This window comes from Dermochelys coriacea, chromosome 4 (assembly GCF_009764565.3).
Source record: "Dermochelys coriacea isolate rDerCor1 chromosome 4, rDerCor1.pri.v4, whole genome shotgun sequence".
Lineage (NCBI taxonomy): Eukaryota > Metazoa > Chordata > Testudines > Dermochelyidae > Dermochelys > Dermochelys coriacea.
Window position 1 is genome coordinate 9,804,995 of NC_050071.1, and position 18,949 is coordinate 9,823,943.

At 45.1% G+C, this 18,949-nt stretch overlaps 1 protein-coding gene across 1 annotated transcript; it reads right to left on the reverse strand.

Moving 5' to 3' along the window:
* Positions 1-676: 676 nt before the first annotated feature.
* LOC119854894 lies at positions 677-17,011 on the reverse strand. Its single transcript, XM_038400103.2, has 5 exons — positions 16,508-17,011; positions 16,158-16,215; positions 11,338-11,398; positions 5,866-7,361; positions 677-1,574 (listed from the first exon to the last, which is right to left on the reverse strand). Exons 4-5 carry the CDS (start codon positions 7,131-7,133, stop codon positions 1,508-1,510), a joined length of 1,335 nt encoding a protein of 444 aa, XP_038256031.1. The 5' UTR covers positions 7,134-7,361; positions 11,338-11,398; positions 16,158-16,215; positions 16,508-17,011; the 3' UTR covers positions 677-1,507.
* Positions 17,012-18,949: the final 1,938 nt, after the last annotated feature.

Below are 18,949 nucleotides of genomic sequence, written 5' to 3' on the forward strand. Positions count from 1 at the left end.
GCCAGCAAGGAGGTTGGTGAGAGAACTCCCACAGTCTCTGTTGTCCCTGTGGGCTTATTCCCAAACAGTTTAGTCTCCTGTCCCGACAGGGGCCTGTCTTCCCCTCCCAGGAGGTGTTTCTGTAGTGGCAGGTTGGGGGGAACCTGGGCCCACCCTCTACCCCGGGTTCCGGCCCAGGGACCCTAATAGTAGCAGCTGTTGGCAGCCAACCTTTCACTGCCATTTTCCTGGGCCACTTCCCCACAGCTCTCCCGCTTCTTTCTTCTTCACCCTTACTTTAGGGCTCCCTTACCAATGGCTTGAGGGTGTCTTCATTAACCAGCCCTTCAGCCATACTTCCTCTCCTCTGGCCCACTGGCTCTCCTCTGCCTGACTGGAGTGAGCCCTTTTATAGTATCAGAGGGGCCTTAATAGGAGTCAGGTGGTCACATTAGCTTAATGGCCTCACCTGACTCTTTGCAGGTTAATTGGAGTCGGGTGTTCTTATTAGCCCGGAGCAGCCCATGCTCTGGTCAGTCAGGGAACAGAAAACTGTTAATCCAGTGGCCAGTAGACCTGCCTTTTGCTACTCTGCTGTACCCAACTGGCCTGGGTCTATCACAGTGTATATGACATTTCTATTTTATTTCCAAAACTTTTTTGAGCCATCCAAAGCCAGGAAGATTCTGAACAGGAAAACAATGTTTCTTCATGCTGGGATCACTCCAAACAACTCTGCAGTTTTCTGTTAATTATTCTGAAAAAAGCAACTTCTGAACTGAAGGCTACCATTAGGAATCTAAGCCCAAAAGCTCATTTTATTTGGGAAAATTATCAGACTGCTAAAATTAGAGGTCTATAATTTAAATTCCACTTCATTCCTAACTAGAGATTCAATACAGAATTAACATCAAATTGAAATATCTGCAGTGGGACATGTGTAACTGTTCAGTAAAGCACATGCTTATGCTTTTATTATGGCAGAAGTAGTATCCATTGGAAATTTGTCCCAACTGCAACAATTGATGCCCAGCCAATGATGTAGCTGAACTGGTCCAAACTTGTAGTGTAGACAAGGAAAGCTGTGATTTGTACTGACAGAGCTTTGCCTGGTTTACAGCATGAGACCTCACTTGAGCACTAAATCCCAAATTTTACTAGAATGTGGTGTAGCAACACAGTTTTGTATGTGAATTACACAGTGTGCAATCTACCAACATGCAAATTAGCAAGGATGGGGACAGGACCAAAATTGGAGTTTACCATGCCAAACAACTAACTATAACAGAGATTATGAAATGAGGAAGTAAGAAATTACAGGTACGATCTGCAGCTGGTGTATATCTACATAACTCTAATTACTTCAGTGAAGCTATGCCAATATACACTACCTGGGGACATGGCCCTGTGCCTTCAAACTGTGAGACACTATCTCCAGAAAAATCTCACAGGTTAAGTTTCTTATTTTACAAGGTTTTATTTGTTTAAATTCAAGTTTTTACTAGTTCTTTTTATTCCCATTCCGGCGTCATGGAGTCATCTTTACATGTAAGTGCACAGATATTGGTGTTGCTCGTGTGAAGGTTTTTGTTAGTCTGTAACAAAAAAGACAAACAATAAAGGAAAGGGGTTTAACTATCTGTGCCTTGTGATATATACTCATTTTCAATCCTTAGGTGGTGCCACCTTGTTTTTTGTCTGGGATTACTATAAAATATGGTAACTGAGATTTTTCAGAGCTGCTTAAAAGATCAGGACAACCAGTTCTTGCCAAAATTAATGGGTTTCGAGCATCCAAATCCCCTAGGTTGCTTTGAAAACCTCACTTGGTATAGATCATCACATCTGCAAATATTGACAATAGCATTGGGCAAATTCTAATTTTTTTTTTATTTTTGCTTCTGCAAAACCTTGCTCCTCAGGATTTCACTCTAGGAAAACAAAACCCAAATCTGGGGTGATTTGGATATGGGACCCTTACATCCACATCCCCACAGGTTCAGGGCATAATAGATAAATGCTTCTGGCTCTGACCCCTCTCTTGCTGACAAACATCTCAAACTGTCAATCAGGGTTCAAACCGAATAATTTGTTTAGGGATGAGGGCGAGATAAGGCATTGGTAGGTCCATTCTCTGGCAGGAAATGCTGGTAATTTGGAGCAACTGGAGTCATTCCAAAGAATAAAAGAAATTATTCTCCAAATATAAATAAATCATAATAAGATATATATTAGTAGACAGATATAGTGCTTTTCATCTTGAAAGCACGTAATGTGAATCAATCAGATATGTGTATTTATTTTATTTTTATCATAAAAAAATAAAAATACACCCATTGCCTAAAGAGGATGAGCACATGAATAATAATCCAAATACAATTAATCAACGTTTTGGCTGCATTTAAGGGAACTCAATCTACTCTTCAGTTAAAAATTCAGTCTTTCTGAACATACAAAAGAGCTCTGCACTGAACCTTATAAAGAACTCTTTCCGACAATTGAGAAATCCCAAAAAAGCCACCCCATTAACAGTCTCCAGACCCTTGAGTATGTAAACAGGGGAGGAGTAAATAGGCATTGGGGAAATGATTTTACCTCTGAATACAGCATTGGTGAGACCGATGCCAGAATACTACATCCATACTGATGTCCATATTTTAAAAAGGATGTCAAAAAATTGAAGAGGGTGCAGAAAAGAGCCACAAAAATGATTTGAGGGCTGGTGAAAATGCCTTGCAGTAAGAGACTTAAAAGAGCTGCTTAGCTTATCAAAAGAAAGATAGAGAGGGGACTTGATTACAGTATCTAAGTAAAAACAACCAGGAGTCCGGTGGCACTTTAAAGACTAACAGATTTATTTGGGCATAAGCTTTCGTGGATAAAAACCCCCCACTTCTTCAGATGCTTCTAAGTACCTTCACAAGGAGAAAATAAACAGGTACTAAAGGTCTTTTTAATCAACAGAGAAAGATAGTAGAAGAACCAATGGCTGGAAGCTGAAGCCAAACAAATTCATATTAGAAAAAAGGCACATTTGGGACACTTTTTAACAAGGAGGGTGATTAAACATTAGAACAAACTACCAAGGGAAGTGGTGGATTCTCCATCTCTTGATGTCTTCAGATCAACACGGGATGCCTTTCTGGTAGGGTTGTCAATTAATTGCAGTTAACTCAGCAATTAACTCAAAAAAATTAATCATGATTAAAAAAATTTATTGCAATTAATCGCACTGTTAAACAATAGAATACCAACTGAAATGTATTAAATATTTTCAGTTTTTTTCTACATTTTCAAATATATTGATTTCTATTACAACACAGAGTACAAAGTTTACAGTGATCACTTTATATTATTTTTATTACAAATATTTGCACTGTAAAAATGACAAACAAAAGACTGTAGTGCAGAGGTTCTCAAACTGTGGTCCATGGACTACCCATGGTCCGCGAGTTCCATTCAGGTGGTCCGTGGACAGTTTCCTCTAAGGTGTGAGCCTGGATGGCCGCACATGAGAGAATGAAGAGCCACCCACCTAATTAGTGGAGCCACACAGGCGTGGCTCCACTAATTAGGTGCCTGGACCCTGGAGAAGATGCACATGTAAGGCGAGTTGGTGGCCTTGGGGGGAATAGGGGGTAGGTGGGAGGAGGCAATAGGTTGAGAAGAGGGGGTGCAGGGAATTTGGGACATGCAGGGCTGCGACAGCCAGAGAAGGAGGTGACTTTCCCCAGCTCCAAGGCTTTGGCTGCCGGGGAGAGACGGTCCTCCTTCCCAGCCGCTGCTCGGGGGCTGCTGCGGTAGGGGAGAGAGGGCACATCCATTAGAAAGGTAACACTACTGATATTAAAATATGAGTTGTGTGCTTTTATTTGTAGAACAAAAACATATTAATTATTATTACTTTTTTTTAATATAATGCTTTTATCCAGAGTGCTTCACAATAGTTAGCTAATGGTACAAACAACGTTTGGAAAAATCATTAAGTGGTCCACCAAAACCTTCAGCAATTTTCAAGTGGTCTGCGGGAAAATAGTTTGAGAACCACTGCTGTAGTGCAATTTCTTTATCATGAAAGTGCAACTTAATGTAGATTTTTTTTGGTTTTTTTTTGTTAACTGCTCTCAAAAACAAAACAACATAAAACTTTAGAGTCTACAAGTCCACTCAGTCCTACTTCTTGTTCAGCCAATCACTAGGAGAAACAAGTTTGTTTACATTTACAGGAGATGCTGCTGCCTGCTTCTTATTTACAATGTCACCTGAAAGTGAGAACAGGCGTTCACATGGCACTTTTGTAGTCAGCATTGCAAGGTATTTATGTGCCAGATATGCTAAACATTCGTATGCCCCTCCATGTTTCAGCCACCATTCCAGGGGACATGCTTCTATGCTGATGATGCTCATTAAAAAAATAATATGTTAATTAAATTTGCAAAAAGAAAAGGAGTACTTGTGGCACCTTAGAGACTAACAAATTTATTAGAGCATAAGCTTTCGTGAGCTACAGCTCACTTCATCGGATGACTGAACTCCTTGGGGGAGTACTGTATGTCTTTGGCTATGTTTTACCCACAATTTGCCATATATTTCATGTTATAGCAGTCTTGGATGATGACCCAGCACATTTGTTTTAAAAATGCTTTCACTGCAGATTTGACAAAACCAATGTGAGATTTCTAAAAATAGCTACAGCACTCAACCCAACGTTTAAGAATCTGAAGTGCTTTCCAAAATCTGAGAGGGACGAGGTGTGGAGCATGCTTTCAGAAGTCTTAAAAGAGCAACACTCAGATGCGGAACCACCTGAACCATCAAAAAAGAAAATCAACCTTCTGGTGGTGGCATCTGACTCAGATGATGAAAATGAACATGCATCGGTCCGGTTTGCTTTGGATTATTATTGAGCAGAACCCATCATCAGCATGGACGCATGTCCTATGGAAGGGTGGTTGAAGATGAGGGACATATGAATCTTTAGCGCATCTGGCATGTAAATATATTGCAACGCCAGCTACAACAGTGCCATGCAAATGCCTGTTCTCGCTTTCAGGTGACATTGTAAACGAGAAGCGGGCAGCATGATCTCCTGCAAATTGTAACCCAGTTTGTTTGTCTGAGCAATTGGCTGAAGTAGGACTGAGTGGACTTTTAGGCTCTAAAGTTTTACATTGAAAAATAAAACAATGCAGTTATTTTTTGTATGTAATTCTATATTTGCAAGTTCAACTTTCATGATAAAGAGATTACACTACAGTACTTGCATGACATGAATTGAAAAATACCACTTCTTTTGTCTTTTACAGTACAAATATTTGTATCAAAAATAAATATAAAGTGAGCACTATACACTTTGTATTCTGTGTTGTATCTGAAATCAATATATTTGAAAATGTAGAAAGCATCCAAAAATATTTAAATAAATGGTATTCCATTACTGTTTAACAATGTGATTAATCGCGATTAATTTTTTTAATCACATAATTAATAGCCATTCATTTTTTTAATCAATTGACAGCCCTATTTTCTGGAAAAGATGCTTTAGCCAAACACAAGTTACTGGGCTCAGTACAGGAGTAACTGGGTGAAATGTAATGGCCTGTGCTATACAGAAGGTGAGATTAGATGATCGAATGGCCCCTTCTGGCCTCAAATCCTCTGAATCTATGGATACAAAGAAAGTACTGGTAGTACAAGAGCTACAGGTTTTTCTGAATAGGTGGGTAAATGGTAAATGACTTCACAGCTAACTTTCAACCCAGTCCTTTCAAATCTACACAAAACCAGACACTGTATTAGCTTTCTACAATGCTGATCTAGAAGAAAAGGTTGGATGCTCAGCCCTGTAGCAGGGAAAGTATGGCAGAACTAGCTTTTTCTACTTACTTCTTTGATGCTGCACGCTCAGTGACCTTCTTTGCCACCCCAGTACCTTGTGAGGGCAAAGTCTTGCTCTTCACAACTGGGAGTTCTTGATATGAAGTTTGCACCTGGGCCTCGGTACATAAACGGGACGAACGCCACTTCTTCCCCACAGGTATTTCAACATGCGAGGTCTGCACCTGGGCCTCGGCATATTCAGGGTGTGGAAGCTTCAGCTCTACCTCCTCCTTCAGCGTCTCCTCTGCTAATATTTTAACATCTGGAGGAGTCGGAGGCGCTGCTTTCTCTTCTGTTATTTCAACCCTCATGGTTTGCATCTCAGCCTGTGTTTGGGACAGGGAAGGAGCCTTCTCTCTTGCCTCTGGCAATTCAAGCCTGGAGGTCTGCACCTTGGCCTCAACTTGTAGTGGTGACGAACACCACTTATTCCCTGCTGAAGTTTGCACCTGGGCCTCCGACAGTGTTAATGGGAGGGGCTTCTCTTTAATTGGGGTAGCGGGCATCTCCTCTTCCAACTCTGGTACTTCAAAATACGAAGACTGGATGTGACCCTCAGTTTGTGATGGGGAAGGAAAGGCCGTCTCTGCTTCTGTTACTGCATGTTTGGAGGTTTGCCCCTGGGTCTTGGTCAGTGAGGGGGAAGAAAGGTTCTTCAGTAACTCAATACTTGACCTTTGCACCTGAGCCTCAGTTAGTAAGAGGGAAGAAAACTTCTTCAATAACTCAATACTTGAGGTCTGCACCTGAGCCTCAGCTTGTAGCCGTGACGAATGCCACTTATTCCCTGTTGGTATGTCCACATATGAGGTTTGCACAGCAGCTTCACTTTGGGTTGGGGGGACAGGCTTTTCTTCTACCAGGAATGGGGCCATCTCCTCTTCTGCTTCTGTTAATGCAAGTTTTGAAGTTTGCACCTGGACCTCGGTTTGTGATGGGAAAAGAGGCACTTCCTCTGTTCCTGTTATAGAAAATTTGGAGGTTTGCACCTGGTCTTCCTTTTGTGAGAGGGAAGAAAGTGTCTTTAATAATTCATGATTTGAGGTTTGCACTTGGGCTTCGGCTTGTAGTCGTGTCGAACGCCACTTATTCCCTGCTGGTATATCTACATATGAGGTTTGCACTTCAACTTCAACAAATAATGGGAATAAATTCTTCACCTGCATGTCTTGAAAGTCAAGATCTGAGGTCTGCTCCAGGGGCTCACTTTCTATGGGGAATAAAGTCTCCGTATCTAGTACTTCAGTATATGATGTTTGCACCTGAGCCTCCATTTGTGATGGGAATGAAATCTCCTCCTCTGATATTTCAAGATCTGAGGTTTGTACCTGGGCCTCACTTTCAAATGGGAGGAAAGTCTCTTCGCCTGGTAGTTCAAGATTTGAGGTTTGCACCTGAGCTTCTGTTTGTAATCGCGACCAACGCCACTTATCTCCTGGTGGTATTTCGACATAAGAAGTTTGCACCTGGACATCATCGCAGAATGGATCTTCTGCAATTTGCTGTAAACAACAAAAAACAACCCCCCTATAAACATGGCCATCTACTTCTCAAAGCAAAAGTGAAGCTCCTGTGATGTTGCACTCCTTATGTTTTATAGAAATATGCTTATGAGTGTAAATATGATGTAACTGGAATATGCTTTATGCAAAAGGTCTCTTGTAAAGTATCATAACAAAGGTTATAACCTACTGAATATATTCCTCCTATTTGTATGTATGTATCATGTATGTATGATGCTCAAATAAATTTGTTAGTCTCTAAGGTGCCACAAGTACTCCTTTTCTTTTTGCGGATACAGACTAACACGGCTGCTACTCTGAAACCTGTATCATTCTTGTATCTGAAGCTAGAAAAATATAAAGTATAACTCTAGGGTCCTATTGTAATTATGCAAAGTGTGGGCCATTGATGGTGGTTTAGAATCTTGATGGCTCCCACTGACTAGGACAATTGGTTGTAATTGGTTCTGTTTACTTGCAAGCCTTCCTGTGTTTGTGTTAGCCAGCCCAGGAAAAATGGAGGCTGGGGGGTCTCACAGGACATGTGACCATGTCACATGATGCTGAAATCCATCTTACATCTGGTACTTTTCCATTTAGAAGAAGGGGTGGGGACCCAGAGAGACAAAAGATTCCTGCCTTGAGCCAAAGCTATAAAAGGGGGTGGAACAGAACAAAGGGGGCTGCCAGTCATGAGAAATCTCCTAGTTACCACCTGAACTGGAACTAAAAAGGACTGTACCGGGGAAAGGATTGGGCCCAGACTAGGAAGGGGTCTAGTCTGTTAAAGAAGCTTATTGGAACATCTCTGAGGGTGAGATTTTTACCTGTAAACAGTTTCTTAATGTATTATGCTTAGACTTGAGTGTTTTTGCTTTATTTTGCTTGGTGACCTACTTTGTTCTGTCTGTTATTACTTGAAACCACTTAAATCCTACTTTTGATACTTAATAAAATCACTGTTATTTATTAGTAAACCCAGAGTAAGTGATTAATACCTGAGGGAGCAAACAGCTGTGCATATCTCTCTATCAGTGTTTTAGAGGGCAGACAATTTATGAGTTTACCCTGTATAAGCTTTATACAGAGTAAAATGGATTTATTTGGGGGTTTGGATCTCATTGGGAACTGGGTGTCCGGGTGCTGGAGATAGGTGACTTGCTGAGCAGTTTTTGGTTAAAGTCTGGGGGCATGGATCAGACCTGGGTCTGTGTTGCAGCAGGCTAGCGTGTCTGGCTCAACAAGGCAGGGTTCTGGAGTTCCAAGCTGGCAGGGAAAGCAGGCTCAGAGGTAATTCCAGCACGTCAGGTGACAGTCCCAAGGGGGACTCTGTGACCGAACCCATCACAGCTCCACAGCTAGAAAGTCCTCCACCCCTTGGCATAGCAACCGACACAAGCCAACAAAATAAAGAACAGCCAAAGAGACCTACAGGACATTGTTCTCAGACCGGTAGTTTACTTATTGCTGCTGCTTTTAGTGGGCAGCAGCATGGCACAAAGTAGTTCCCCTGTCTGTTGATTGAGCAACGAGGTAGAGGCTGTGGTCATTATCTGTGCAAAAGATAGACATCAGCATCCAAGCTGCTTATCTTGTGGACAATGAAGAACTATGATGGCAGTAAAGGAAACAGAAAGAGGCAGTATGCTTTGTGCATGTGTCCCATTTCCAACCACTCAGCCTGCATGCTTGCATTTCAGCAAGAGATATCCTAGAAGGGCACTGGGAAATGGAGTGATGGCAAATCATGGCCACATGATTATTACAGTACTTGTAATACTGTGTGAGTACTGTGCAGTTTTTAAATGCGGAGAAAAAATGCATGGCTTGCCATTTTCACAATTTGATTTGTTATCCAAGAGCATCCCCCCAAAAAAAAAGGATAAAAAAAAGTCAGGGCTGCAACATTTAATTTCTGTCACTTGGGGGTTCAGGAAAACCTGCAATACTTAACTTGGTTTTATCAACAAATAAAAATGTTAAGGGACAGTTTTTTCAAACAAGATCAGTACCCAACAGCTCCCATTTAAGTACCTAAATAAAGTGACATGGTTTCCAAAATTGTTCATCAGTAACTATTAAGAACATGGGAGATCTCCATTACATGACAGTTTTACCACTGACATCAGTGACAGCTGCATTAGGCAAATGCTGAGAGCTTTTCAAAATCCTTCCCAATGGCAGCTGCTGGGGGCTGAGCCCCTGTGAAAATTTGACCATTTTGTTTGGGTGCCTAAATGGGAGCTGAGTTCCTTTTGCAAAATCTAGCCTTAAAAATTTATTTACAAATAGCTTAAGACCAATTATTTAAAACTTGTTAGAATCTGGTTTTGAACATACCCTTCACATTTAATAGATCTTCTCCGGGTTTATTATTATTAGGGAAATCTACCATTCTGTCTCTGAGATTTAAAAGTATATAGCCCATATTTATATATTACCTATACAAAAACAATATTTTGAATTCCCCTTACTGGCTGTGTTGCAGCTGTTCAGCTGACCAACAAACCCTATTTCCAGAGCAATGAAGAGTAATGTTGTTATTTGTATTGCAGTAGTCCTGAGAAATCCCAGTCATAGATCAAGACCCCATTGTGATTGGCACTGCACAACACAGAACAAAGAGATAGTAACAGTGAAACCTATCATCAAAGATTATTGGATGGTGAGGGAAACACATGAAACAAATCAAAGGACAAAAATTCTAAATCCTATTAGAAACAGAAGGGTGAGAGGAACTATAGGATTTCATTATGTTCACAGTAGAAAAACAGAAAGACATTTTATTCTTGAAATCAATGGAAGAATAAAATTTTATTATTTTTCATACCCCCTGACAGTGTTTCTTTAAATTTTAAAAGGACTCATTCCCTGTAGCATAATAATAAATTGCAAGCTATTAAGTGCTAAATTCTGATACAGTTACTCCCAATGAATAGGACCTTACTCCACAAGTAGCACCTGTATGGTACTTACGGAACTACTTACGGAATAAACTAGTATTCAGCGTGCAGTAAGGGTATCAGACTCTAGCCTTACATGATACATATTGTGATTTTCAAAAGAGCCTAAGAGAGGTAGATGCCCAAATCCCATTAAAATACACACACACACACACACACACACACACACACAAACACAAATAGGGTAGGACATATTGAAAAGGCTAATATCTTTCTGGGATGTACTAACAGGAGTGTTATATGAAAGACCCAGAAAGTAATTGTCCCTTGGCACTAGTGAGGCCTCAGCTGGAGTACTTTTCCAGTTCTGGGTGCCACACTTTAGGAAAGATGCAGACAAACTGGAAAGAGTCCAGAGCAGAGCAAAAAAACCGAAGTTTAGAAAAGCTGACCTATGAGGAAAGGTTAAAAAAATTGGGCATGTTTAGTCTTGAGAGAAGACGACTGAGGGGAGACCTGATAACAATCTTCAAATATGCTAAGAGCTGCTATGTAAGAGGATGGTGATCAATTGTTCTCCATGTTCACTGAAGGTAGGAATAGAAGTAATGAGCTTAATCTGAAGCAAGGGAGATTTAGGTTGGGTATTAGAAAAAACTTTCTAACTATGAGGGTAGTTACGCTCTGGAATAGTCTTCCAAGGGAGGTTATGGAATCCCATCACTGAAGGTTTTTAAGAACAGGCTGGACAAACACCTGTCAGGAATGGGCTAGGATTACTTGGTTCTGCCTCAGCATAGAGGGCTGGACTCAATGACCTCTTGAGGTCCCCTCCAGGCCTATACGTCTATGATTTCCATGATATTATAACCCAAAGGCACTCCAGATTATGTCTATGTTTATCATAGTGAATTTAGCAGATGGGCTGTCGGAGAGATGCTGCTCAAAGTGCATTCAACCCATGTGACTCTATATAATAAACACGTGCTGTGTGGTGTATTATTTACTTAAAAGAGCATATGTAATTAAAGCTACCACTCAACACAGGTCCTTCTGCTCATGCGAATATTTACCTGTTTTATTTCTTCTGCCGCCTCAGCAGATTCCTCTGGCTCAATGTTGTTTATATTTATACTGCAACACAGGATGGGACAGAGAGATTCGGAGCCTGTTAACCTCTCAGCAATGGTGCATTTAATTAATACAATAAAATAATACGTAGCTATCATAATACACAACACAGAAAATCTGTAAAATAGTAAGGACATGATTCTAACAATTTTGGGATGACTTAAAGCAAAATGTCTTTCCCTCACAGTTTGGCACAGGAAGGGATGATACTTGTAGAAGTGTTGTGCTCTCTCCCTTGCCAGCCCTTATGTGTAGGAAAACCTCCTCATACAAATTTATGAAATTGCCACCCTCTATTCTTTCAGTCCCTCCTTAAAATCTACCTCTGCCATAACACCTGTAAATCCCTCCCTGACGTTTTCGCAGGCAACCGGCAAGATGAGACTTAAACTTTCCTGCTAAATTCTCTTCATTTTATTGTTACTTCATCTTCCAAACTTCAACCCAAGACCCGCTCTGAAATCCACATTTGTTTTGTCCACCTAGCACATCCTGTCATATGTGAAATCCGGGTCCCAGTGATGTGAATGAGAGTTTTGCCATTAACTTCAATGGGGCCAAGATTTCACCCCTAGATTGTACACTCTCTGGGCCAGGGACTGGAGATTTTGCTATGTTCCTATACCTACAAACAGCAAAACACAAAACTGTCCTTTCTGAATTTCCATCTTTAATAATCCAGTGCTGAACATGCTTTCTGGATGGAGGTCAGAGGTGAGGGCAAAGGTAGTTTTAAGGTCTCTTTGCAGCGAAATCTTCAGTCATGGGGCCAGCTGGCTGTCAGTCTGTCCCCAGTATAAAGTAGAGCAACCTCAAGGCTGTTCTACTTCACACTTGGCAGCCTTCAGTCCCACACAGTGATGAGCTGTCAAAATCTTAACATCCTTGACGCCTCCCCCCCAGGACCCCTGCCCCATCCACCCCCCTCCACTGACTGCCCCCAGAACCAGGCAGGAGGGTCTCATGGGTCACCGTAGTGGGTGCCCACCCCGCCCCTAAGAGCCAGAGGGAACTGTTGGGGGGCAAGGTGGGGAGTCCCGGTGGTGCTTACCTGGGGCAGCTCCTAGTGTAGCTAGGGGAGCAGGGGGAGCAACCGCTCCCCCCACTGATCACATCAAAAGTGGCACCTTAGACGCCGACTCCCTGGGTGCTCTGGGGCTGGAGCCCCCACGGGGAGAATTTGGTGGGTGCAGAGCCCCCACCGGCAGCTTCCTGCCCCACGCCCGGCCCCAGCTCACCTCCGCTCCGCGTCCACCCCTGAACACACCGCCCCGCGCTGCTTCTCCGCCCCCCCCCCGCTTCCCGCCAATCAGCTGTTTGTGTGGGAAGCTTGGGAGGGCTGAGAAGCAGGCGGCAGCTTCCCGCTCAGGCCGAGGTGAGCTGGGGTGGGGAGCGGTTCCCCTGTGCCTCCCCCCCTCCGGGTTACCTGCTGCGACGCGGGCAGCCCTCCTCGCGCCCCCCCCCCGCCCCAGCTCACCTCCGCTCTGCCTCCGCCTCCCCCTCCCTGGGCCTGAGCGTGAAGCCGCCGCCTGCTTCTCCGCCCGCCCCGGCTTCCCGCGCGAACAGCTGATTGGCGGGAAGCCGGGGGGGGCGGAGAAGCAGGGGGGGCGGCGCGTTCAGGGGCGGAGGCGGAGCGGAGCTGGGGCCGGGTGCAGGGCGGGGAGCTGCCGGGGGGGGCTCTGCACCCACCAAATTTTCCCCGTGGGGGCTCCAGCCCTGTAGCACCCATGGAGTCAGCAACTAAGGCGCCACTTTGGGCCGGTTGTTAAATGTAGAAGCCCTTTTAGAACCGGTTCTCCCTCGCCGAACAACCGGTTCTAAAAGGGCTTCTAAATTTAACAACCGGTTTTAATGGGAACCGGCTCCAGCTCACCACTGGTCCCACACCCCTTTTTGTCTAGCCATGCCATCTCCCACTGGTGGAGAGCTGCTGGAGGAGTACTAAGACAGTCCCCAGCCCCGGGTGCAGGTTCATGTTGGGGCAGGGGACACGAAGGGGTGGGAGCCAGAGCATAATGTGCTCCAGCTATTCTCTGCTTGTCAGGGCCCTTGAGGGCTATGGGAAACGGCATGTGGGCTGGCAGCGGTTCTCAAACTGTGGGTCAGGACCCCAAAATGGGTTGTGACCCCATTTCTGGGGGGTTGCCTGGGCCAACGACCCAGGGCTGAAGCCGAAATCTGAGCTCCACTTCCACCTGGGATGGCAAGAAGCCCAAGCTCCGGCCCCCTCTCCCCCCGGGGCGGCGAGAGGCCCTGGCTCTGTCTCACCCCCACCCCGGGGTCATGTAGAAATGCTGTTGTCAGAAGGGGGTCGCAGTGCAGTGAGGTCAGAGAACCGCTGGGGGGTCAGGCAGGGCCCAGAGGACAGGGAGAACAAAGCCGGCCTCAAGCCCCTCCACCCTCCCAGTGCTGGGCGTAGGGCAGAGAGCTCAGGCTGGCGCTGGGCTCTCGCCCCTTGATTTTACCTCATCTTGAGCTGACGGCCCCTGGTTGTGTCTGCGGGGGGCAGGGCGCCCCGCGCTGGTCTCACTCACGCTCCCCACAAGGCCATGCCTGGGGCTGGCTGGATGCCCTGAGAGACCCCTGGTGACTCCTCGCAGCTCAGAGCGCACCCACGCACCCAACCCTCGCTCCCACGCACCCAGCCCAGCAGAGCCTGTACAGGCCTGGCCCTGCACCGGGCCCTCTTGGCCACCGGCGACAGCCAGGGTGCTAGCACCGAGGGCAGCAAGGTGGCCTCTTTTCCCCGCGGGCGCCCTGCCGGGTGGAGCCATGGAGAGCGCACAGCTGGATGCCGCAGGACCTTGCCAGCTGCCAGGTAAGAAGGACACAATGAGGGGCACAGTGCCCGGGGGCCAGGCTGGGGGGGGGAATAGGATTTAAGGGGGAACAACGTAGCAAGACGGCGGCTCCAAGAAGGAGCAGACTGCGGGTTCCCCTTGAGCCCTTCTACCTCCCTTCTGCCCTTCCATGAAGCCCCTGTCCCCAGGGGGAGATTGGCAGGTCAGTCCCAGTCTCAGTTTGGGTCACTCTGTCCCATCTGGATAAGCTCTCTGCACTCAAACCTTAGAAACTTCCATGTTTCTAAGGTCCACTCGGGGTAAGCAAGCCGGGAAGCAGAAACTTTTCATCATCTCCTTCCCCATTTCCTCCAGCTCCCAGCACCATCCTGGGAATATGTTTGCCAGACATTACAGTCAGTTGTTGGGTGCCGATCGGTGCACCAAGCTTATCAGTGCTCTGGCATGATTTCCGACCTTCCCATCGGCCTTCGAGGAGATAAGGAAGCAGGAAGTGTTATTCATACTTCCTGTGTCAGTGTCCCATGCCGAAGCTGCACCGAGTACAAATGTGTACACAGCTGCTCCCAGGGAAGGTATTGGAGTGTGGGTCCAAAATATTCTACCAGTTCTCTAAACACAACTCGCCTCTGAAACATGCCACAGCCAGGGCTGGGATAACCATACATACCTTAGTATCCTAGTACTGTATTAGTAGCTGATGGCTGTGAACACTGTCTCTAGCATGCGGGAAGGTCGGGCCCAAGCTTTATCTGCTTTGATCAGGGTCAGATGGTAAAGAGTTCGGGACCCGCTGGTCCACCTCGGCCAGCATTTGCTGACCTTCAAGTGTGTTGCAAGGAACTATTATTTCCCATGCTATTTCCAAGAAGATGGGTGAATGGGAGAGAGGGGCTGAAGGGAAAGGCTCTGGATTTTATGAATTGGGAAGAATCATTGTGGTTGAACTGAGTCAGTTTGAACTTTTGCATATAATTGATGGCATTGTACATGACATGGGAGCACTGGAAAAGCATTTGATAAAGAAGAATATCCAGTATTACTGTATTTTATTTCGGTTACCAACTTTTTGTTAAAGACAAAAATAAATTGCTGATAGTACATTTTCTTATGTAAGGATTAAAAGGGAGCAATAACAAATGCAAAAGGTAAGGAACTACAGCAGAGCTATGAGGAAAAGGAAATAAACAACATGCCATAATCACAGAATCTTCCTCACTTCCTTTCTTAAAGCATTGTGTAGTATTCTTGTGAGCAATTAAACAGCTGTCATGTTCTACCACAGAGGTGGCTGCATTTCAGTGAAGGATGAAGTGACCCCTACGTGCTGTTATGCATAACTGTGCACATAACCAGTCACACATTTAGTACCTTCCGACAAGCTCAAACTGGTTTGCTTTTACAAACGTTAACACCTGCAGCACTTTTGTTTAGCACCTTTCATCCTAAGGTTTCCCAAAGTGCTTTACAAGATTATATATGCAGTGTATTGTTAAACTGTCCAACACCACTCAGCCCTCCATCAAAGGGCAGAACAAAGATGTGGAAAGCAGAAGTGTTCTGGAGATGCCAACATCTCCCTATTAAAGGGCCTCATCTCTCCCCTACCTTCCCCAGGGTCACATGTGTTTGTAGATGTCTCATGCCAAACTTACAACTAAGGCTTTATCTACACTAGATGGGGTGCCTATATAGCTATATTGGAAAAACACTCTTAGGGGAGGTACAGTTTATACTGGCAAAAGACTTCTTACTGCTTATACCAGTTCCCCAAACAAAATAAGCTATACCAGCAAAAGGATGTTTTTGTTTTGCATCTACATAAGGGTTTTTGCTGGTGCAGCTGCTATATCAGGTAGTGGGCAATTTTTCCACACTACCTACCAACATAGATAAGTTAACAAAACTTTCAAGTGTAGACAGGCCTTAGTCAATTCCTTAGAAACAGAAATGTGACTTACCTTATTGCAGATTTTGTTTGCGGAGGGCCAGCACAGCAAAAACATTGTTTCCAGCTCCCTGTAAGCAGAACAGCAAAAGACAGAAGGACAAAAGGGCTTTTGCCTTCCAGTTTATTCATTGCAGGGATTCCAATGTACCCTAAACTTGGAAAGCGATTGATTTATAGATTCCCAAGGTCAGAAGGGACATCTAGTTTGATCTCCTGTATAATACAGGCCATAGAATGTCCCCAAAATAATTCCTAAAGCATATATGTTAGAAAAACATCCAATCTTGATTTAAAAAGGGTCAGTGATGGAGAGTTCACCATGACCCTTGGTAAATTGTTTCAATGATTGATTACACTCACCATTAAAAATTGACACCTTATTAAGATGAACCCTGACTCTGGCTGAACTCTGAAAAACTAAACACAAACTGAGCAACTGGTGCTGATTATATGCATAGGCTAGGTCTATACTAGGGAATGTTTACAAAAGATTGCCACCATTGCAATGTTAGGAGCCCTAGTGTAGAGAGCTTTCTGGCTCTAGCAGCCATTTTCAGCATCAGCTTATTTAAGCGAGCCCAGTTGACACAGTGCTGAAAATGGCTGGCAGAGTCAGACTACACTTACACTTCCTTACATGGCTAATGCAGCAATATTAGCAACAGTGAAAACTCTTCTAGACAAGGCCATTCAGAAAAGAAAAATCTTGAAGTCATTGGAGACTCCTGTTTCTGTTAAGTGAGCATTTTTGGGTGTGGGAAGACATGACCAAACTAGTTCAATCATCAGACAACTCTACTGCCTCCCCATGCATTGCAAGATCCAGTTCTAAACTGACCACTTTAACTCATGCCCCTGGGATGCCAATCTCACAGATTTTGTCTATCACCTCTCCTTTCATTTTTCACACCTCTTGCTTTAATTTGCCCTTCCCTCTGTGCAACTGGGTGCTGGCGGAGAAGGAGGCTTCTTCTTTGCCGTTATTGCCATCTGAAACAGCCTGATTATATCTCTCTGCCTCTCCAATTATCCGTCTCATTTCAAACAGCTGGTGGAAACATAACTTTTCTCTCTGCTTAGTTTTTCTTTCTCTCTGTTGTTACTGTATTCTTTAACTCAGCAAAGCAATTTGGGATACAATTTGAATGAAAGATATATAAAATTAAGTTGTATAGTGTACCAGTTATTCCTCAAAAATGTCATGCAAAAATCCTTGCAACCATTAGGTGATTTGGAAGCACAATAGAGGGACCCCAACATTTCTCATACGTGATGTAACACTATAGTATAATAATGAAGTGGTACTTAGTGAAATAAGTTTTAGGTATCTCAGCTCTGATTTGATATAACACAGTAAAGGCTTCAGAGTATGATGCAAAATTAATGGATTTGTTGAGCCACTCAGGAGACATCAGAAGACTGAGACACAATGACAATAGGCTCATACATTGGAAACCAAATGATGCTAGTGACTTTTTGAGCACTGTTACCATACTCCAAGAGAAACACATAGACTCCCTGAACTGGTATAAACCCCAGTGCAGAATATGTTTTAAACAACCTCAGAAGAAGGATGTGAAACAGAAGTGTAAACACACCTCCTTGGGATCCATGGCTTACTAAAGCTTTCCTGAGTTTTAGCCACATGGACTTGCCTGGGAGGAGGGGCTTGTTTTTCTAAGTTCACCAGGGCTGCTCTTGCTGACAAGTCCTAGGACTTTATTGTCTGGGCAGAAACAACGAGGAGTCTCGTGACTTAAAGACTAACAAATTTATTAGAACGTAAGTTTTCGTGGGCTATGACCCACTTCAGCCCACGAAAGCTTATGCTCTAATAAATTTGTGAGTCCTTAAGGTGCCGCAAGACTCCTTGTTGTTTTTGCTGAAACACAGTAACACGGCTACCACTCTGAAACTTGTCTGGGCAAGGAATTTCCAGGTCAGGATCCAAATTTCCCCCTTCCTGTGGTGTGGCAACTTTTATCACACAGGGCAAGGCATATTTGTTCCGGCAGGTCTTTCAGTAATCCTGCTGGTAAATATGCAGCTTAGTGGTTTGGGCCCGCTGACTTGGACTGCGACTCCTGAGGACAGAGTTGGGCTTTAATTGCCGCCATGCTCCCTGGATGCTAGCGCAAGGGGCGTCATTTAAAATAAATCTCGGGGAGCAGAGGGAGCGGGCAGCATTTCCAGCCTGGGGCCCAGGGCCGCTGAGACGCCCGTGCTAAAGTGAGGCTGGGTGCACAGGGAGAGCTGGGAGCCTGCCCTGTGCCCTATGGCTGGGGTTGCTGCACCCCGCTGGGGCAAAGTGGGGCAGTCCAGTCTCTGTGCAGGGAAGCCCCACAGGGCACAGCCCCCTCCCTCTTAGGGTGACCAGATGTCCTGGTCCCCCTCACCTTTCTTCTCCCCCATAGCATCAGCTGCCTCTGCCCCGCTCAGCCCCGCGCAGTGGGTCTGGGCAGCCGGTGGGGGGCGCTGACTGGCTGCCTCCTCCGCCCCCCCCCCCCACACTAAACCCCCTCCCGCCCGCTGGGAAACTCAGGGCCCCCCCCCCGTGACATCCCAAGGGGCTTTTCTGACGTCACGTGGGCAGATGCCGCCCGCGCGCTGCAGCCGGGCACTGGCCGGGAGCGCCCAGCTTGGGGTGGGCCGGGCCGGGGTGCAGGCCCCCGCTGCGCTCCGGAGCCAGCGATCCACTCCGTGGGCAACGTGGGATGGAGCGGGCTAATCCGCGTGCATTGTCCGACTGCGTCCGCGTGCATTACACCGCTGCTAAATCTACGTTGCACACGCATTGTACCA